The sequence below is a fragment of the Anser brachyrhynchus genome, assembly GCF_964034855.1.
Source record: "Anser brachyrhynchus genome assembly, chromosome: 2".
In the NCBI taxonomy this organism is placed as follows: Eukaryota; Metazoa; Chordata; class Aves; order Anseriformes; family Anatidae; genus Anser; species Anser brachyrhynchus.
The window spans coordinates 159820142-159842643 of record NC_137695.1 but is presented as its reverse complement, the minus strand read 5'-3'; the positions used below and the strand labels follow the sequence as shown (position 1 = coordinate 159842643).

The 22502-nt window shown below is 43.9% G+C and overlaps 1 protein-coding gene across 1 annotated transcript; it reads left to right on the top strand.

The window, feature by feature from the left end:
* The first annotated feature begins 14201 nt into the window (after positions 1 to 14201).
* On the top strand, positions 14202 to 21814 carry LOC308189988 (ly6/PLAUR domain-containing protein 2-like). The gene is made up of 3 exons (XM_080580724.1): positions 14202 to 14387; positions 19499 to 19618; positions 20552 to 21814. Exons 1-3 carry the CDS (start codon positions 14336 to 14338, stop codon positions 20761 to 20763), a joined length of 384 nt encoding a protein of 127 aa, XP_080436850.1. The 5' UTR covers positions 14202 to 14335; the 3' UTR covers positions 20764 to 21814.
* The last annotated feature ends 688 nt before the right edge of the window (positions 21815 to 22502 follow it).

Here is a 22502-nt window from a genome sequence, read left to right as displayed (position 1 = left end):
GCTGGGACGTGTGCTGTGTGTTTTTCCTTGGTGCCACCAGAGAGATTAGGAACACTGTTACAGAAAAAACAAATGTTTTGCATGGCATGAGGGCCTCTTACCCTCTCGAGTGGCTTCTGGGTGCTCCATCTCAGCAGTTCATCTCTGAGCAGCAAGCTCACCTCCTCCCTGTCCCTCACCTTTCCGTGGGCCCTGATAAAATACCCCATGGGCAGCTCTTTCCACATCTCTTGAGCATCGCCTTTTCCAGGTGCATTTTAGTGACAAGTGCCAGCTGTGGGTCTGAGTCAACCCCGTCGCTCCTAACACTGGGAACAGGACCTGTACGAATTAGTCTGCCTGTTACAGAGACTTGGTGCCTCGATTTCCCGGCTTACAGACTTGGGATGGTGATAATGGATAAAACTGCAACACCTAAATGATCCAGGGCAACAGGTCTGTTTGCAAAATCTGGTGAAGTCTGAGGCAAAGAGGTCAGATACCTAATTTCAACCTGCAATCCGTGGACGGGCTGATGGTGTGTGTAAGGACTACGGAAGGTGACTTCACTGCCAAACCTGCCATTCCTGCTGTCCTCCAGATCCGAGGATCTTCCCAGGTCTCTCAACAGTGTTGCTTCTGGAAGCTCTCAGCTCTCCTGTGGGAGATGTGTCCTGCTGCCTCTGCATTGTGCTAGTTTATTATCTTCTTTTCCTACCTGCTAGACTCCAAAAAAGCCAAAATTGAGCATAAACTTCGGCAAAAGCTAGTTTTCACTTCCACAGGTCAATCAGAGGTGCACTGAGCTTTTTTTTCTTCTCTAGCAGCAAAAGTTGGGTGTAGCATTGGCACTTTTCAACCTTGCCCTCGTCTCCTCCTTTGTATGTTTCTCCTGTTTTGTGTCAAAAAACAAACTCCCAAGCAGCATGTGCTGTTCAATTATCATGGAATCATAGAATCATGGAGTCACTCGGGTTGGAGGGGACCTTGAAGGTCACCTAACTCCAACCCCTTGCCATAGGCCGGGATGCCACCCACTAGATCAGGTTGGCCAAGGCTCCATCCAGCCTGACCTTAAGAATCATACCTCTGTCCCCATTTAAATCACTAATGAGCAGCTTCTTTTCAATGAAATATGTGTGCAGTTGTACAGACATCTTGCAACGAATGCATTATCATTTTCTTTCCTCTTCCTTCTTCTCCCCATCTTTTAATTAAAGTGACGTAGATGCTAATGACGGCGTTTAGAACGGGAGTTACTGGTCATCGTGACATGACCCGCAATTACGTGATGAGTCTGGTAAGAATGCACCATGCTCCATTATCTCATTGGGCTTGAGATGTGCCTTCCTCTGGTTATCTCATCCTTTGTCATCTGTCAGGGTCAGCAGGGCTTAATCCTGCTGGGACCACAGGGCTCAATGTTCACTGTGACCTGGAGTCCGGCCCTCTGCTATGCACATTAGGTAGCACAGGGCAAGCCGGGGAAGAAGCCAGCAAAAGTCATGTAGTTACTATTCCCTAGCTTCTCTGTGCCTAAGCCTTCTTCCTGAGAGGGTTAGAAACCTTATGTTCAGGGTAAATTTGTTCCTTGCTGCTTGGTGTGAGTAGATGTTGTAGTTCCTGTGGGATTACTGTGGATCAGAGGGATGGGGATGCCATCAGGTGAGACCAAGATAGCACCCACAATGTTCTACCTTTCCAGCAACAGGGTTTTAGCTCTTTTTTCTAGCTACCTGATAAACTTGGTTCTGGACTTAATTATCCTTGCAACAGCTCTACTGCAAGTAAAGAGCTTGTTTTAAAAGCCATCAGCATAGCTGTTTCCTGGTGCGTGTTCACGCTAGAAGGCTATTCTGAGGAAGCCACACTGGACAATCCCTTGGGATAAAGCTACAAAAAAGTTTGGGAGACCTCGTTATTCCTTCCAATGGCCCATTCCTTCCTATCTTGGTATTTCAGAGTTTCCTTGTGCCAGGGACTTGGTTATGCAAGTGAGCAAGGGCTAGCGAAAGTGTGGTCAGCAGGTTCCTTGCCCTATACAAAGTTGTATTTGTGGCATTGCCAGGTTCACAATGAAGTTTGTTTCACACGTGTTCTTGAGTCTATAGGTGATGAGCAGATTGCATATGGAGAAGTTAGTTTTCTTCCATTTTTTTCCCCCCTTTTCACTCTTGTTTTCTCTTTCCCTCCTTGTGCAGTATATTCTTGTACACTTCATATATGGAAGAAGATATATTTGCAGTTTTTCCTTTCAAACACAGCTGGCAAAGATCTCTCTGAAAGATATATGTGTATTTGAGAGACAGAGAGGGTATGGCAGCCTGTCAAATGCAGGAGATGTAATTCAATATTTTAATCCCAGGCATTTTATGAACAGTTCTCACATTTCCTGGTCCCACTGTAGATATTTTTTGCCCCCAAATCCCCAGCACCTGAAATCATGTGAGAACCTCAGCTGTCGTAAAGCCCAGGAGTGAAAGGCCTGAAAATGTGCAGCCGTAGTAATTAAAAACATTAATAATACAAATGAAATAAATAGTAAGAGCCCAGCATTTACAGAGCATTAAAACTGGAGGCTGTTAAACCAAATGCCTGATTTGGAGCTGGAGGGCCATGATGGGACTGCCCTTAAGTGCTCTGAATGTGTTTACTTGGGCTGGGGAATTAGAGATCGAAATCTCAGCAGAGAACTCAGATCTTCACTTTTCCTGACAAGAGGGGAGGTTTTGAGGGGAGGCAGCTTCACTCTGTACAAGCATAAAATATCCTGGAACAGTTTTTGCTGAAAAATGAGAACAGCTTAGGTCAAAACCTGCCCACTTTGGAGCACGCTAATGAGAAAATGGTTTCTGTGCTTCCATCCTGGAAATGGCTGTATTTCAACGGCAGCTGCTGCCATCTACCACTATGTTAACGTCACAAGGGCTCCCATTTTTTATGTACTGTCTGCAAGTGCTCAAAGCTCACTGCAGCACCGGTCCTCTCTGCTCAGGTTCAACTGGGCTTGCTATTTGCCAAAAGGACTTAAAAAACAAAAAACGTTACTCCAATGGTTTTTGAGATTATTTTATTTTATTTTATTAGCAAAACAGCAGACCTTCTCTGTTTGGAAAACACAGACTTGAGGGGACTTCCTTGAAAAAACAGCCAGAACAAATAGGGCCAGTTACTTGTTCGCGGTACTCAAAGAATGTCCTTGCTTGGTGTTGATTTACTCAAGTTATGTGCTACTACAGGTGACTGTAGTCCTGGAGACTTTTGTAATGAAGGTGGCTGTTGGCCCACAACTCCTGAAGGAAGCCTGGTAGTTCTGGTCCTTGGACGCTGTGAGATAGAGGTGCTCAATGCTCTCCCTTCTCTGGGAAAGGCAGATGTGGTGCACATCAGGATGCTTGGAGCTTTAGGTCCCCATCAGAAGGTTCCTGTGAGCCCAATGATTTGCACACAGAAACTGCACACAGAAACTGGGCTCTTTTCCTGAGGTGCTGTGGGTCTTAGCTATTTGGATGGATATGTCTCTGAATCTTCCTTTGTAACTCCTGGAGGAGTTACTTCCCCCCTGGAAAGCTGCTGTCTGAGGGTGTTGAACTGAAACGGAGATAGACACACCCAACTCTGCGGTTTGCTAGGAGTCTTTGTGGTGTACAGGGAAGCGAAGCCCTGAGTCAGTCCTGCCATCTACTGGCTTGTGGTAGACCTGGGAGAGATGCTTTGAAGCCAAGATCTCACAGGTCAAGGAGAAACCCTTAACACAAATAAAACAGAGAGTCAGGACCCAAGGGTGAGCTACCTTTAACCAGATAATTGCATGCAAAGCAGAGTATCGGAGGCATCAGAAGTTGATTGAATGTATTAATTTGTCCAGCTCTGTGCTCTTAGTGTAAATTGAGAAATGAAAGGCATAAAAGGCTTCCCAGGTCCAACATTTTCCAAGGGAACACTTTTCCAGCCCCAAACCTACCACTTCATCAAAACCGAAACACTTCATGAAATTATAAGGCCAATAAAGTGTTATAGAAAAAAAAATATTGTCACATTTTATTTCAGCTTTGTTGAATGATCTCATTTCACTGGAATGGTTACATTGAAATGTTGATTTTACTAATACATATGTGTGAGCTTTGTAATTGTGTATTACCTTTATTGCAACAGAATAAGCAGAATAAAGAAATATTGATTTCTTTCAGTATATTAACATAAGTACATGTGCAGTGTATGTTACTTAATGTTTGTTATACTCTAATAAAACTATATGGAATTAATAAAAAAGGTACACTTGGAACAATATTTTTTTCTGGATGGTTCTGTGTTACATATATTTTTTACAGATATTACCTCTTGCTTCACTTTTTCTTTTGCTTTCTTGAAAGAAACAGCTCGGGTTGGATTCAAAGCCTAGCACTGGGCATTACAGGCTGATCAGGAAGACCACAGACATGAAGCTGAGCCTATAGGCTATAGGGAGGGATAAATCGGTACTTGTCATCTCAAGGCCATTGGAGTCTTTTCCTGTTGATGGATAAAGAACAGGGATTGTCTATGCCTTCAATAGCTGTGCTCATAAATATCATTGAATGGCCATGACCCTCATAGGAATGGAGTTAGGATTGTCCTTTGAGCCTGCACTCTTGTGGGAGAGGATGGCTATTTTGGGCACATAATGGCCCCTGTGTGGGTGTCTCTGGGCAGCTGCTCCTCTTCCTGAGCTCCTCGGGGCTGCAGTGCTGCGGGAGCTGCTCTGGAGACTCCCCCCTGTTCTCCTGAACCGGGGAGCATTCCTGCTGCTTTGCCAAGATGTGTAGTTACAATTTTTGTTTAAAGCTTTGTTATTTTGGGGGCCCCGAATAGCTCAGTCTCATGGGAGAAGGAGATTATGTTCCCTGGGGAACGTATGGTAAATGCAGAATAACAGCAATGGGCTGTCAGGAGTTTCTTAGGAACAGCCATAATCTGGTTGAAACAAATAAAAATATCTTTCTTTTTCTCTGGATAACCCCAACCTGGGCTTTGTCCTTCCTGGGAAAGGGTCTTCTCCACTGCTCCCTCTCTTTTCAATTTATATTTTGCAGCCTATGAGTGCTTTTGGGAGGGGACAGCACTGCACACACAGCAAGTGGGGACAGAAGGAACCTGTTCCCAGGAGGCTACACCTGCTTCGTGCCGGGTATTCCTGTCCTTTCTGCTCACGTTGCCTCCCATGTCCCTGCTCCTGCTCCTCACATATGGACCTATCTGTCTCCAGGCAGGCCCAGGATGTGCTGTTCCACGTTTTGGTGTTCAGAAAATTCATGTAAAATGGTGCTGTTTCATCAGATCTGAGAGCGGACGCCATCAGTGTTTTGACCCAGAGGTACCAGAGGTGTTTCCTTCATTAAGGTCCGTATTTTCCAGTGAGCTTCGTTAAGAGATGCAGTGATACCAATGCCCGAAAGTATTTCTGGAAACAAAACAACACGGGTCGCTGTTTCGGTTGGCTCTGCAGATGTTTCTCACTGGCATTCCAAGGACGTGTTGATCATCTCAGGGTATGAAACACCCTGCGCTAGGTGACAGGCTTGCAGCAGCAGCATTCCTGCCCTCCCATCCGTGCCCTTTTCTGTCCCTCTGGATCAGTAACTCATGCCTCTGCTATAGCCATGGCACACGCAGGTTTTGGAGGAAGGAAGAGTTCTGGAGCTGGAGGGGAGTCTCCAAAAATCAGGTTCTTTTGCTAGTTTAATGTAATGAAGTTGATATAAACATGTAGGTAGATAGCTTGTAAGCCAAAATTTGAGGTTTGAATGCTAAAGGAAGAAAGAACCCAACTGAATCAAGAGCCCTATATCCCTTCCAGTGCTGAGCGTCTCCATTTCCTTTCCCTTGTTTCTTTTTTTTTTCCCCAGTTTGTGGTTATTGAGGTCCACATGCAAGACTACGGGGAGCAATGGGGAAGCCAGCATCCCAAGGATGCAATGCTGAGCCCATAGCCTGAAGAGCAGCTGTGATGGAAAGAGGCTGGAAAGATAGGAGGTGCATTGCTGTGGGAACATGCTCTGATCTTCCTGTTTATCATATCCCAAGTGAAAAAGCGATTTAAAGCAATGCACAATGGCCATATGGCTTGGTGGCCTGGCTCCGCCTGTGACACAGGAACACTTGGCCATCCAAGCTGCCATTATGTTAATAACACTTGTCCTTTATATAGCAAGAATCAGTCTAGCACATCTAAAGTATAACACATACATCATCAAACCCAAGGGGGGAGAGGTGTGAGCAGCGTGCCGTGCTCTCCATGCCAATTAACACAAATAACAACTGTGTGTGTTGTGTGTGATTCACACAGGTTCTTGTCATGCCCACATCACCAAGAGCAACGTCACATTGTTGTCCCTGAGCACCAAGTGCTTCTGGCTCCTTGGTTTTCTTCTCATTGCCAAAATTGTGGGGATGCAGTCACCCATTGCTGCAGGAGAGTCTGAGCTTTGCATGAGGGCCCCTTCCTGAGCGCAGACCAGCCAAACCTCCTGGTCCTAGGAGAGGCACCCACTTAGTATCATGGCTAAAACTATTAGAAGAAAGATGACAAGAAAACAAATACAACCAGTCAATAAGTGTGGGGTGGTGGTACTTTGTAAGTGACCACTTTGCAATGCTCAGGACATTTATCAGGGCAAGGCATTGCTGTTCCTCAATTGAGATTGGAGTTCAACACATGGTTTGTTCAGGGCAGCTTAGGTAGATTAATTTTTTTCTCCTTTTTAAATTTTCATGTGTATGTAACTCATCCTAAATCTGGTTGGAACCAATTGAATAGGAAACACTGTTTTGGAAACTGTGAAAATAAAAAAAAACTACAAAAATTTTCCTAATAATACCTTCGTTTTGAGGGGGAAATGAGCAAGAATCAGGCATTGGCATTTCATTCTCTTGTCAGAAGGTGGCAGTAGCAGGCCCTAGATCTGTCCTTAAGAGCTTGGTAGGTTGTCCTGGGGTGGGTTTGTTGATGTATCAGGACCACAAACCCCTTCTGCTAAGGGAGATCACGCAGCAGGAAGCTTATCTGGAGCCTGGAGAGGAGGAAGAACTGCGTTAGCCCAGCATGCTCTTGGCTGCATCCCAAGTGTGGAGACACCACAGCCTTTTTCTGGGCACTTGTTCCAAGTTTTGAACACTCAACATAGAGAAATATTTCCCTTCCTGCCATTTGAGGCTAGTGCTGCTTGTCTTGTCCCTGGGCATCCTCAACGACAGCCCAGCAGAGCCTTCTCTTTGGCCCTCTTTTTTGAATGTTGTTAGATTCCATGAGCTCTCTCTTCTCTAGGCTGAACAATTCCAGTTTTCATAAATTCTTATATCACCTGTGGTCAAGCCCTTGGCCAAAACACATGAAAACATGGGATCACAGCAATGTGGCAGGATAGCTCACATAACAGCTTGCTACCAAGGATGGACACAGGCTCTTTAGGAAGGACAAGCTCTGAAGGTGAGGAAGAGGAGCAGCCCTGCATGTGAGGAAAGCTGAAGTGCGTGGAGCTCTGCCTAGGGATGGGTGATGAGTCAGCTGGGAGCTTATGGGATTAGCAGGCAGATCAACAGCAGTGATATTGTAGTGGATGTCTGATACAGACCAGGAAGAAGAAGTAGATTTGGCCTTCTTCAGACAACTGGAACAAGGCCCACATTTGCAAGCTCTTGTCCTTGTGTGGGGTCTTTACCACACCAACGTCTGCTGGAGGAAAAACACAGCAATGATTGGGGGTGACCGAGGAACCAACAAGTAGAGGTACTCTTGTGGACATCATACTTGCAAACAAGGAATTGAAGAATTACAAACTCTCAGAATGGTTGAGGTTGGAAGGCACCTGTGGGTTCATCTCATCCAACCCCTGCTCAAGCAGGGCCACCCAGAGCAGCGTGACCAGGACCATGTCCAGGTGGCTTTTGAAGATCTCCAAGGAGGAGACTCCACAACTTATCTGGGCAAAAAAAGAACACATGGGGATGTAAGGACTTGGGGCAGTGACAATGAGCTGGTGGAATTTAATATCCTGAGAAAATGGAACAAAACAGAAAGCAGCCTCACAACTCTGGATTTCAGAACAAAAGACTGGCCTGTTCGGGGATCAGCTTGGAAAAATCCTGTGGAGACCATCCTGGAGAGAAGAGGGATCCAAAAAACTTGTTTGATTTTCAAGGATCACCTCCTCCAAGCTCAGGAAAGGTCCATCCCTGTGGGCAGGAAGTCAATCAAAGCTGGCACGAAGTCTTCATGGATGAACAAGGCTGAGAAACAGCCTTTAGAGCTCCTGACAAAATTCAGAGATGAAAAGGAAGCATACAGGAGGTGCAAGCAGGGATAATGTCCTGGGAGGAATACAGAGACATCTGAGCCTGCAGATGGGTACGTCCACCTGCAATTGAGTCTGGTGAGGGTTATGAAGGGCAACAAGAGAGGCTTCTACAGGTGCATCAGCATCAAAAAGAAAGCTGGGGTAAACACTGCTAAATGGGGTGGGAACCCTTGTGACAAGGGCACAGAAAAGGCTGAGGTACCCAATGCCTTCTTTGCTTCAGTCCTTAATGAAGTCCTTACTGAAGGTTGGCCTTCAAGAAATAGCAGTCCATGAACCAGACCGAGAGAGAATTACCTTCAGTGGAGGAGGATCAGGTTAGGGAACATTTAAACAAGCGGGACATAGACAAGTCCATGGGACCTGATGTGTTGCACCCACGGGTGCTGAGGGAGCTGGCTGGTGACATTGCAAGGCCACTCGTGATTATCTTTAAAAAATCATGGCAAATGGGAGAGTTTCTAGATGGCTGGAAGGAAACAAATGTCAGTCCTCTCATCAAGAAGATCAAGGAGCATCTGGGGAACTGCAGGCTAGTCATCCTCACCTCTGTCTCTGGGAAGGTGATGGAGGAACCAGTCCTGGAAATTGTTTTTGGGCACAAGAAGAGCAAGAATGTGGTCAGGAGTAATCCACATGAATTCACAAATGATAAACCATGCCTCACCTACTCGATATCTTTCTATGATGAGATGACTGGCTTGGTGGAAGATAGGAGAGCAGCGGATGACCGGTGCCCATGAACTGCTCTCAGACCTTTCTTTGCTCATTTGCAAGGAGCATCAGAGAGGCTGAACTGCTCACCTGGCTGGGAAACATTACATCTCCATAGCTACAGAGCTCCTTCCCTCACATTACAGAGAGATAAGCTCCAGGAGCCAGCAGCTTCTGATTCAGAAGCATTTTCCTGAAACCTTTAGGCATCTAGAGATGGCATCTAGTGGGAGAAGGTCCAAGTCTATCACCTGGGCAGTGTAGGTATCTCCAAGATGCTTGGGCTTTCTGCTGGTTTGAGCAGACTGAACTCGGGGAGACATTCCTACCAGGCTTCAGCCAAAGATAAGCAGAAGTTCCAGCTTCAAAGCCAAGCACTGTAGCATTATAGGAAGCCAAAAAAAAAGCCTGGAGACAAAACTGCTTCCTTTCAGTCAGGCTGTTTTCTGTTTTACATGTATTGTCCTTTTTATTCCCTTCTGGGTCAATGAGAAGTGACTCAGATAGGAAAGTATCTCTTGTTCATTGAATTAAGACTTGAAGAAACATAGGGGATAATTAAACTGGGTGACAGAAAAGCTGAGCAAGTGATTTACATTGCTGCATCATTAACAGTGCCTTGGAAAGCTTGTTGGAGAAAATAATCTTGATTACTCCCTAAGTCAGGGAGTAAGGTTGTTGAGAAGGGGAAAAAAAAAAGCAAAACAAACAAAACAAAACAAAAATGAAAAGTGAAAAATGAAACAAACAAAAAAACTAAAAAACAAATCACAAACAAAGGCAGGAACTAGAAAAATTTGTTACAGAAGGAATACAAATTCACACTAGCTATAAAGATATGACTAATCTTTTCAATGCACATTATGAATAGAGATGGAGAACACACCTTGGTAGTTACTAACTCCTGGAAAATCCTCTACAGGACCCCTATCTCCATCTGAAGGTCACTGGCCAGGCAAATGACAAACATGAAGGTCCCACCCAGAAAGAATTAAATGCTACACATAGATTAATATAGATAATTACCTAAGGGAAAGAAGCCCCTGCATCGAGTTCGAAGGAAAAAAAAAAAAAAAGGATAAAAAAAAAAAGCAGGTGAATCATTACAAGGAACGTGACTCCTTATAAAAATAAATCATCTTGTTCCCTACCTCTCCATATCCTGGTGATTACATAAAGCATCACTGATGCTGAGGCAGAGGAGATTGATTTAGTGAGGTCTGGTAGGAATTTGGGAAGAGCAGCAGAATTAAGGAAACCCCTCGAACCCAGGGTCTCGTCTGATCTGCCAGTCCCACATCATGCACTAGCCAACAGCCCCTGTGCCCTAATCCAATATCAAGGTGAAAAGCAATGTGGAGAGAGCTGCAAAGATTTCTGGACTCAACTGCGACTCCAGACTATGGAGGAATGACCTGCTACCAGGAATGAAAACCACAGCTCTCAGCCCAGCACAGTGCTTTGAGCCTCCAGCTGGTCAGATCAAGGAGACAAGTGCCCTTTCCCCAAGGGCACCTTCCAACGACTCAGTTCCAGGAATTGCGTGACCTTTATGGGCTTGAGGGAGGGCTGAAATGTCTCACAAAGCTGTGCCAATATAATGGTTTTAAAGCCAGCCCAAGACGTGTTGGATTTTTGCCATACATTGTAGGGATTTGTAGTAAAATCAATTAGTAGGAATAAGGCTGCTGTGACTAATGAGCTAATGAGTGATGCCTGAGTGGAAATGGCTCCAAGAGAACTGCAGAGCCTGATACATTATTCATAGGGATAGGCCAAATTCTGTCTTGGCACTGTTTATTTATTTTTTTATTTGCTTTTCCAGGTTTCCCTTTAAATTTTAAAGATATTCCTCATCACAGAAGGAAATGGAGGAGGGCAAAGATGGATGTTTAATTCCTCTCTTTCTAGGTGTGATGTGGCTCTCGCGACACATAACTTAATCATATAACTCATATAACTTAATCTCTCTGCACACCAGCAGGTTTACTGATTAGTCAAATACTCTCTGCTGGCTTCTTTAAATGGCTTTCATAGAATCATAGAATGGCTTGGGTTGGAAGAGATCCTGAAGATGATCTAGATCCAACCCCCCGCCATAGGTAGGGATGCTACCCACTAGATCAGGTTGGCCAAGGCCCCATCTAACCTTCATCACTGAGGTTATTCTGAAGTTACTAGGAGAAAATCATGAACTGTTTTTAGATTTCTAATACATAGCTTACATAATGGTTATGATTCACCCTACAACATGCCCCAACTTAATGTAAAAGATGAATAAACTGATTAATTTTCCAAGGTCATCTGGTAAATCATTGTTAGATCTAAGAATAAACTTCTAAGCACCTGGTTTTAAGGACAACACTCGCTCCTGTTGCTTCCAGTAACTCATGCACCTCTTATCAGGGCTGCACAAAAATAGCAGAAGAGTACTCATAGAAAAGAAGCATTAACTAGTGGTTAAAGCATGTGGAATACAATGACGTCTCTATTTCTGGAGTTGCTACTACCTTGATCCATAAGCCTAATTAACCTCTCTGCATCTCAGCTTCCTTATATCTGATCTTGATATAATGTTTACTCATCTTGCAGGAGTATTATCAGGTTTAACATACCTGTAGGTGTGTGGCACAAGCTTAGTGCTAGCATGCAACACTGTTATATCAGCACCCCTCCATGTCTACCTTTGAATCCGATCATAGCTTTTGCTCATATGTATTTCCTCTACGGAAAGCTGTGGGATTCCTAGCAGATATGGATAGAGATGAACAGAGTCAAGAAAATGGAGGGTTTAAAACGATCAAGTCAAGAAGGCTCTAAATTAAAACCAGTACCTGCATTCTCTAAGCACACATTCAGCCTGGGCTCCCTGAAGCTCTACCACAGAGGTGGATGGGCATCTCTTAGGACTTGTTGGCAAGTTCTCCTCAGCCTGGTAATTGGGGAATGTGAGAAAGTCTTCTGGGAGTTTAGGGGATTTGGAGGATATTGCATTTGGAGACAGTGGTGAGGTTATGGGATATTACCTGTAAGGATGCAACCACTGCAAGACTGCTTCCACCAGATGAAGATGCCTTCTTTAGGAGACTGTTTCAGCTGACCAGGTAGGACAGGAAAGTGGCTTGGCACAGGTTTATCAGGTTGGAAGTAAAAATTCCATTGACCTTTTCCTTTCATTTATGACAACAAATGCCTCCAAAATGCAGAGAGTTCTTGTGCTTGTCTGCATTTGAACACACACAGTAGAAAATGTCTTTTTCTTTTTTTTTTTTTCCAATTCATCTTGTAAGTTTTTGAGGCAGATTTATATAGCTTGTGTCCTTTTTGCTCTTTTCCTTCTCTGTAATTAATGGAAAACCCCCAACACAACACACTGTGAATACCCACAAAAGAAGATGGAGTTCAACGAAATGTTGTTTGGATGTTCCTATTACTTCTTGTTATTTCTTTGGTTGCTTGCCAACACTGCAAAGCAATTGCATAAGGTGCGTGTAAAAGAAGAAACATTTCAGGTGCTGCCTAAAGATGCAGATAAGATCAACTGAAACCGTAAACAAGTGACGTATGTTGTCAACCCCCAAAACAACCCTCCAAACAGAAGGAATGCACGGGATTTAAGCAAGGTTTCAGCATTATAAAGATTCTTCCATCCAAAAACGTAGAATGTAATGAAGATCAGATTTCATATGCGCATGTGAAAACAATCATCTCGTGCACATTTTCTGAGGCCACTTAATACCAGAAACTAGACACCACACCCCTTTCCATGTTTAGTTTTTTTCTTAAGAACAAAGCAAATATGACCAGAGTATTTCCCCTTCCTTAATAGGATTATAAAATTCTCTGCTGAACATGATGAATGTCAAACCAAGAATATACTGAAATAACTTTCCCTGGATAATTTAGAGCAGGAAATAACTACTAGACTTTTATAATCACCATAATGACTTTATTATGGAGCTGCTGTGAAAACAATGGGTCTGAACTCATAAAAGCATAGATCATCCAGAAGTGTTGCTTGTAACTGAGGTTGGGCTTGCTAAAATTACGAGACTGTCACTGGAGCTTTAGGTTTGGACAGAAGAGGGCCGAGTTGTTTATTTGGGAAGAGAAGACCCACAAGACCATTTATTTTTAACATTTCAAGAACTCTAGTGATATTAGCCCGGAGTGAAGTCCTTCTGATGGTGTGATAGTTAACAAAGATGGTGGGAGCATCTTCAAGAATACCTTTGTTTCAGCTTTCCCTTCTTCCTTTCCGTATTAAAAGTGTGTGTTGATTGTGTGGGGGACATCTGGGATAACCACAGAAAGTCTCTTCTTTACTGCTATTTTGCAGTCCCACAGTCCAACTTGCCCACCACATGCAGTAGTAGATAGGATTCACTAGCATGGGGCTGGCCAGAGACACAGGAAAGACAGGTTGATACCTGGAGCAGTAGGATTTGGGGATGAGAAATACATTGTGTCTGGCAAAGAAAGAAGTCATGGGCTTGTCACCACGCTTGGAGAGGGTTGGCTTATAGCAGAGTGGCTTCTCCAGGCACTATGCTCCCTGAATGGCTTGGGATAGTGAGCCTGAGGGAATTCCTTGGCCCAGACTTTCATGTCCTGGTCCTGCTGCCTTCCCAGGTATTCTCACACCACTTACATCCCTGAAGGGCAGGGAGAGGAGGAAGGCAGCTTGCTCCTACCCACAGGACTCTGAATCCCTGCTCACAGCTTGGGGAGAGGTATTGCACTACCCCAAACTCAACCGTGCTCTTTCCAGCGAGTAAGGGATTGGAAGCCAGCTTTCCCCTTCTTAACCCAGTCTGGCTTCTGCTGAGGGCAAAAGCATGGAGGAAAAAAGCACATGGGATTTAACACCTTGCTGTTCACAGCTACAGATGATTTTTCTCAAGATGTATGGAAACAACCCAGGTTCCTCTAAACATTACCAAAAAAAGAAGAAATATCAACAAGCTGCAGGGCAAGGTGGAGGTGTTGGAATGATTTAATACCCCCAGGCTTGCACATGATGCCTAGACACAAAGGATCTAGCTTAAGCACCTCAGCTATTGTCCACCATGTAAACCCTAATTTTCTTCTCCAAGGAACATGAAAAGAAATGACGGTATAGCGGGAGGTGGGGCTTGCTTTGTGGATCATTCAATACATTTATGGCTCAGTCAGACTCGTTTTTCCAGTAGAATTGGATCTTGGGTTGGAATTGGTACATGGCAAGGCACCACCAGGAGGTGTGCCATTAAAGCCAGTGGTGAAGACTGGTGGCAACCTAGTGACCAGGCGACGAGAGCCCGCGCAAGATGAAGCTGCTTCTGCCTCTTCTCTTCGTTGCCATCACTTGCATGGAGTTTGGTAAGTTCCCACTCCAATTTATCCAAACTGCTGTGGGAGGTGAAGGCTGAAGGGATGCGGTGTGCTCTGTTCCCACTGAGGCCCGTGCCTCCAACTTTGAGGAATTTTCAGCAAAAAACCTGTCTTGGGAGTATTTCCATCCTGTCAGGCTTTCAGGGCCATCATGGTCTCATTGGGACTGTTAGTTCAGGCTCTGTAAGAAGTGTTAAAAATGAAAGGTGATTATACCGTGTCATTTCTTTAATGCAAATTTCAGTCCCCCCTTTTTATGTGTTCTTGCTCAATCCGACTCTCATCTTTTTTTTTTCTTTTTTTTTTTTCTTTTTTTTCTTTTCCTTCTTAATTTATGCTCCTCTTTTGATATTTAACCCTGAAGCCAGCCAGCCTGTTTAATGCAGTGTGTGTAGCGGGTTTCTCTAATTATATGTTGCGCACATAATTCATTAGACTTCAGCCATCAGAAGTGGGAAAGACAGGCTGGGACACAAAGCTGGTGACCCACGTACTGCAGGGCTGATTTTTCCAGCTCCATTTAGTAACACAGTGCAGTCTGCATGAAGCCAGGAACAGTTTTGCCAGACCACCTTGGAAAAAGTGATGTATTTTGGGAAATTTGCTCCTTTGAGGGAGGATCTGGGGGTTTGTCACCATAGGGAGTGTGACCCCCTACCATCCTCCCTGTCTCCTTGCTGTCCCCACTGGCAACTTGCCACCTTGCTGGGTGGACAACATCAACCTGATATTGGGATCCGTCTGGGATGTGGAAGTAGAGAACAAGCCCCATGAATCCCCTTTCTTCAGGGACGCTATGCAAACCTTACCCTTATATTTCCAGTGGGGAAATTCGATTGCTTACCCTCCGTCACCAGCTCCATGGAGCCAGGCACGGAGGGGTGTAAGGCAATTAGCTGTTTACATTCCCGAAGCAGTAGGAAATCCCCTTATCGCACCAGCCCCACATGAGCAGTGATGCCATAGCCTCTAATGGTGGAAGGTGTACAGAACACCCTGGCATAGACTCCCCATTCTTTCATACTGCCACCAGAATAGCTTCTTGCTCAAAAACTGATTTTATATTGCTGATGCCAAGTTCAGAGCTTGGGTTTGCCCTGATGTTCAAGGCAAGTCTTTTGCAGGGTAAGGAGCTGTGGTTGTTCTTGGGATACACACATACCCTGGACGTCTCAGGATCCAGCCAGTGCAGGGTATGGTTTTATCAATGCCTGGCTGGGACAATGAGCCAGGATTTTTTCTTACATATTTATTTCCTCTTTATGTAAGGATGTTTTCCTTCTGCCATCTTTGGGTCTACGGAGTGGGTTCTGCCAGGGAAGGCAAGTGGATGGAGAAAGAAGGGAGCTTTGGAGGTTTTTTTGGGGGAGAAGACGGAAGCTGTCTGGGGAGCAAGGGCTGGCACAGCAGCTCTGTGTCTTTTTTTGTTTAATGCACTGACTGTCCTGTTATCTCTAACAGGACTTCTTGTGTCTTTTTTTCTTTTTCTTTTTTTTTTTGGTGTAATGCACTGACTGTCCTATTATCTCTAAGACATAGTCACTGGTAGTCCAAAGCTTTGGGCTGCTTGTGCTGTACCAAGATCAATGGGTGCCTTATGCGCTCAACACAGCTGCTGCTGCAGAGATCAGACATCACTGGTCTCTAGGAAAGGGCACATATATATACATATATATATATGTTTCGTCATTATACCCTATTCATTCAAAAGTTTCTTGTCTGCTTGTCAATAGGCAGCAGTTCAGAGAGGAAAGTCCTTAATTAACAGAGGACAGATTGGAAAGAAAGGAACTTTGTTGTCAGGTCTCCTTAGGGGAAGTGGTCATCTGAAAGCACTTCATGAAACAGAAAAGCAGCGGGGTTGGATACAAATTTGGTCTAGGATTAACTCATCAACTTTTTTTTTTTTTTTTTTTTTGCCATCCTGCTCAATGAGACTCTGTCAAGAGCTGGGGAAAAGAGGCTGCTGTGTGGTCCAGGGCCACCACATTGCTCCTTGCCCACTTCCCCATCCCATTTAGGTAGACATCGTCAGGATGTATGCTTTGATTTAGCAGGCAAACATGGGCAAATCTTGGAAACTTCATAGTGGATTTGGCAAGGAGAATTTTCTTTCACAAAGAAAATTCCTCTTTCATCCTCTGCAAAGCTGGAGGAAAGCCAGGATGCATCTGCAGAAACTCTGAGCTTTCTTCTGGACATGAATGGGATCTGAGTAATTATGGCACTTCCTAGAAAGGCAGTTAGAGGTGAATGATGGAAGATCTACCAATATATAAGTGAAGCTAGCAAAATCTCTAAGAAATTCCAACATTTTTTTGCTTATTTATGTTCTCTTTTGCTTTCAGCTCACCAAGAAGGATGTTATATCTACATTGAAATAGTTTAAGAATTTATATTTTCCTCTTTTAAAGAAGGCTTGCAATTTGCAATTTGTCCCCATTCATTCTCATCCTGTGGTTTCATTTTTAAGCTACTGCATATCTTCTTGTCTATGTGTAAGTTCATAAGCGCTTAAATCAAAAAAAGGGATCACTGCAGTTCTGCTACCTTCTCTAATATATACTCTTCAGAGCTAGGCCAGACAGATATCCCAGAGCTTGATTAAACAGGGCTTTTATTCCCCAAGTCTTAAAGTCTTTAAGTTATGGTGTTTCTTCTCTGCTTTGTGAGATGCCAGCTCACCATGACTACTGAAGTACTACTTTTTTTTTTTTAACCTCGAAAAAAAAGATATACTCATAGCTACTATTTAAAATATTCACCTATGTTTGAACCTGCTAGTCTGAATAAAGTTAATGAAAATACTAAGTTTGCACATGTTGGGGACAATGATCTTTTAATTTGACATCCCTTTGAGTTAATACTTTGTATTTTATTTATTTTTTTTTTCAAAGATAAACACAAATTCTGTGGCTTTGACTTGTCAGGGAATGAGTATCATGAAATCTGAGAATAATGACAAAGCTTCCTCCCTAAAGATGCATTTGACAGCTGTCAGACAGAGAATTAACACAAACAAAGCATCAGTCCACAGTGAACAAAGTAGGATAACAAAGTGAGCTTTGAATGAAAGCAAGACAATTGCTGGGGCTACTTATAAAAGGGCTCTTTCTGGGTTGTTAATTAGGGTGAAGCTGCAGGTAGTGTCTGTTTTCATAAAGTGACTTGCTTGCCTCAGCCTGCTCTTATAACAGCCTATTTCAGGTGTGCTGAGATGAGCCAACTAGTTTTCTTTTTTAATGGGGTTTAAAGTATTTTCACCAGGACTGCCACACAGATGGCGTAAGAAGGGCTTTCCAGACAGGACTGCATGTTATTGAGGAGGAGCTGCTGGCCTGTGTTGGTACCAAAATGCATTGCTATGCCTTCAAGGCATTGCTATGCCTGCAGGTGTCTGGCTGGCAAGTGGAAGAGAGGACCAAGATCAAGTGTTGGGTTCCTCGTCAAGACCTGCAGAGAGCAAAGTGCTCTCGACAGCTTGTCCAAAAATGGCTTGTGTTGCCTTGGAACCTCAGAGCTGGGTCATAGGAAATATCAATCAACTATTTTGGCTTGATGTCTTTAGCTTGGAATGCTCTGGGAGGGTCAGGAGTGCTCTGGGAACACTATGTCATTGTGCTCTGGGCTCCTTGGTATCTCCCTGTGAAACCTCTCCAGCTCCAAAGACTTTAAGCACTGACGGGCTCAAGCTGTGGTTATTCTGCATGTCTAGGAGGCAATTTCAGCCCAACGGGGAAGTGATAAAGGGAAGCTAGGAGACTGTGAGAGATGAGGCAGGGTGAGCTATCTTGGACTGGATTTGGGGTCTTGGGTACCAAAGTGCCTTTTTATGGCCTCTTTCTAGATCACAGCAGCCCAGAACATCTCCCCATGGAGTCCATTATTGCTCCCAGAGTTATCTTCTTAAAACAACTTTTAACACATTCTTAAAGAACTAGAATCTCAGGAGAGGGGAAGGGTCATGCTTAACTTACTCCCATGGCTCAGTTAATATGATGGAGACAGTTTCTTCTCCCTGGGACAATCTCCTACCCAAGAGCTCCCAGTCTTTGGAGAGAGGTAACAGTGGTCAGCACCAGATGAAATTCTCCCTGCTGCAATTCATGCTCAAGTCTGACTTCCTGGTGTGTCCAGATCTCTTTCTGGTGCTCTGTTAATGTAATGACAAGGAGAAAAGTAGATGTAGAGTAAGAACAGTTGGGGTAAATCAGCTACAAATATGTTTGCTGTCCGGTGGGAATAAAAGATAAAACCAACTTGGGGATGTGGTTGGCTGACAAGCAGGATGGTTAGTGGCTTGTCATAAACATGTGAAGCAGGGCCTATTAGCTAATTGTGATAATGGTTAAAAGAAAAACATCTTGCAAATTGCACAATTGAAGGGTTGGGCTTCTCCTGGCTCTTTGCATGTCTTAGCTGGCTGCTGGCACCTGGGGCAAGATCTTCAAAGAATTCAAACACCAAGATGTTGTGTTTCACTAAGCCTTTCTTGTTGGCATCCAGCCACTGTGCAGAACAGGCAATGCAATTACCCCACAACAATAAGGAAGAAGCAGGTGGGTCAAACTGCTCTTCCTCCCTATATTTGTGAATATAATATTGATCTGTTTGTTTTATCATCTTCATTTATTTTCATTTAATGTTGGGATGTCCCATCACATATATACTGCAAGTTCTGGGGTGCAGAACCAAAAAATAAGTAAAATTACCCTTAAACTCTTCTGTGGACTACTTCAGACCTACCTGAAAAAGGAAAAAAACAATTTGCCACCACCCCTCGATAACAAAACAAGAGCAGAAGGACCCAAACATTCAGCAGCCAAGTGTAGACAGGATTTTCCTGTATTGTGGGTCCTACTGCATGTAGCTCTGTCTTTCCTGACTTGTCATAGAGGGGTCTGAACCTACATCTGAGGCTGTGTTTGGATGCCAAGACTACTGTATTTTTCATTCCCCTTGGAACAAATATATTTTACCAATCTATTCCTGTGCAACCTGTGATAATTTTGGAGAGCTATCTTCCACAGAGTTTTCTAGGCATGGACAGAACCTAATGGTGTACAGTAAGTCCAGTCTCATGTTTGTCCTCCTTATAGCCCAGACCTTGCAGTGCTACTCCTGCCATGAACCTACAGCCATTGAGAAGTGCATGAAGATCCAGAACTGCAGTAAGAATGAAACCATGTGCAAGACAACCATGTATTCCCTGGAGGACGGTAGGGGCAAGGCTTCTTTATCCATGTATTTTAACATGAATCTGTGTTTCTCCAGCACAGACGTCTGGTGTGGGGAGCAATACCTTTATTATAAGGTATTTATATAATACCAAAGGTATATAATACCTTTATTATAAGGTATTTATATAATGCCAAACTTATAAGTAATATTTCATGGGGTGAACAGCAGTCTCCTATTTTCAGAGGAGTGAGCACTTAGCTCATAGCTAATGTTCAACATTGAGAATGGTTAGAGGAAATGTGTTGGCTTGAATCTGAGGTACAGAGCTAGAGAGTTCTGGCTCTCCAGAGTGTCTGTATGATTTGCACAATGGGTGTGGGTTAAACAGTGTTGTCCTGACCACAGAACTGTTATGAAAGCTGGGTGGGGTAGAGAGGCTGCTAGAGGTGAGTCAGGCTCAGTGAAGAGGGAAAGCAAACTTCTGGTCAGCTGGAGGCAACCTTGAGTTCTGGTCAATTAGAGGCCCTTGAGTTCTCTGGAGCTTTCAGGAAGGCATCATCAGCCTGAACAATGATCCTTCAGGTCAAAACCTGTCCAAATAAAGAAATGAACTGCTAGGATGGAGGTTTTTCTTTTGCTTGATTCATCTGGGAAGGCTCTGATTGCATGTAATGGAGGAAGGAGGTAAGGGATAGAGTCAAAGCAGAGACCAAATGTTTAATGGGAAAAATACTTTCTTTTGTGGGAAAAAGCTGACCCAGACAAGGCACAGAAGATGCAATGTGCTGTTCAGCTTGGAACCACTAGACAAGAACTGTTTCTTATGTTCCTGGTAGGAAATGGTCCCGTTGTGTTTGAACTATAACTAAGACTTTGGAGGTAAAGGTAGTTAATGTTTCATCCAGGAACAAAGAGATTTCTCCTTCATTCCTCCCATTCCTAACTGTTCCTTCTTCCTTGCTTTGTTGTAGTTTATCCCTTTGTAGGAGTCTCAACTGTCACCAAGATGTGCTCCTCCGTCTGCATCCCATCTGACGTGGATGGGATTGGCATGACGCGCCCCGTCTCCTGCTGTTACACTGACTTGTGCAACACTGATGGTGCAGCTAGTTTGGGGATCAGCGTTGTGTCAGTTGGCATGTTAGCAAGTTCCCTTTGTGCTCTCTTCTGGACTAGACTGTGAGGAGCAGGAGAAGGTTCCTTTCAGCCAAAGAACCCAATGAAGAAGAGAATGAACCCCAGCCCAGCTTTGCATTTGGATGCCTCATGGACTACCTTCAAGAGCTCCCACAAATTGTGTTTTCAGTACCCACACACCTGCCATGAGAGAAGCAAAGCTCAGGAAGTCCCAACACTAATTTTTGGGTTGATTCTTCAACAGCTCCCACAAATATAACTCTGGAGTTTCTTTTCTGTGCTGATCTGGTTGATTTTGAACTAAAAATTTCTGGTGTATATGATATATTTAAAGCAAAAGACATGGAGCTAAGGGCTTTCCATACCTCCTTAGAGCATTCTTTTCCCCAGGTATTCACCAGCAGAGTAGCTGAATCAAACAGACTTCTCAGATGAAATTCACTTTTATGTGGCAGGTCCTCTCCACCCCACAGTTTTGTGTTGGTCCTTTGTTCTGTCCAGATTTCCTTCTTAGTGTGTAAGAAGTTGGACTTCCAAAATATGAGAGAGGAGACTATGCCATGCCAGTGATCTGATCCAAGGAGGCTGAAATCTCTTTTGTTTTCTGTACCCTTTTGAGCAGAATAAAAATGTTGTGCTAAAATTGTAGTTCTCGGTAAGTTTATATATAGTGCACCTGTCCTCTGATAATTTTTATTTTACTTAATTTCAAACTCCAGTTTCACCTTTCATTATTATTTATATAGTGGGATGAGTTTGGTTTTGTGGTCAGTCTTGGAGCAGATATGTAAGACATTTCCTATTATTCCCTACTGGCAGAGGCCTTTCATCAACATTTCTTTCACAAAATCCACTGGTGAGAAACTACCTTTTCTGGGAAGATTGGGTGACTTGTGTATGGATTTACTAAATTCTGGCCTGAATTTGGAATTCTGATTCTTCATTTTCCTATAAAACCCTTTTCAAGATCTACCAGGAAAAATGTCCTCCTGTAATTATCACTCTGCTTATGATATTTGAAATAATCAATAAAGATGTTATTTAAAATCTCCCATGTAGCATGATATTTGAAATCATCAATAAAGGTGCTATTTAAAGTCTTCCGTGTAGCATCTGCTTTAGATGAGGTTTCCAAGGGAGGTGGTGCAGTTTCCATCCTTGGAAGTTTTCATGATTCAGCTGGATGAAGCCCTGAGGGACTTGGGCTGATATCAGATTGAGAGCTTTGATCGGGAACTTGGTTTAGAGACTACTTGAGGTCCCCCTTCCGACCTGATTTCCCTGTGATCCTATGATCCACCCATTGAGATCACCAGTGCACAAACACTCTTATTTTCAAGCACAAAGTCTGGCAGACATTTCTGCAGTGATTTTCACCTCTCCCACATTGCTTCCCATTGCCAGAGTGAGATGCAGCCTGGATGAACTACGGTTCTGGATTCATACACAGCTTCCTAGTGGCTCAAAAGTGGTTCCTTTGCTGGAACAACTTTGTGTTAATGGCCGGGGTACTGCACTGGCATGGAGGCGGCCAGAGGAACAACATCGCTGGCTATGGAAGGACTTTAAAAACCAGTTGCAGGCTTGCCTTAGCTGCCAACCTGTGCTTTGCAGTGTCTTCTGCTTGTGAACCACATCCAAAGCTCGGTCCCCAGAGGTGTGTGAGAGGTTTGTGGCTTTCTGCTGAACAAATGTAGTACATGGGGGTTCTCCCTTTTTATCTGCCAGCTCTGGCAATCAGCAGCCTCCAGTTTTGCTGGCCCAGAGGCTGCGTCAGGACCATTT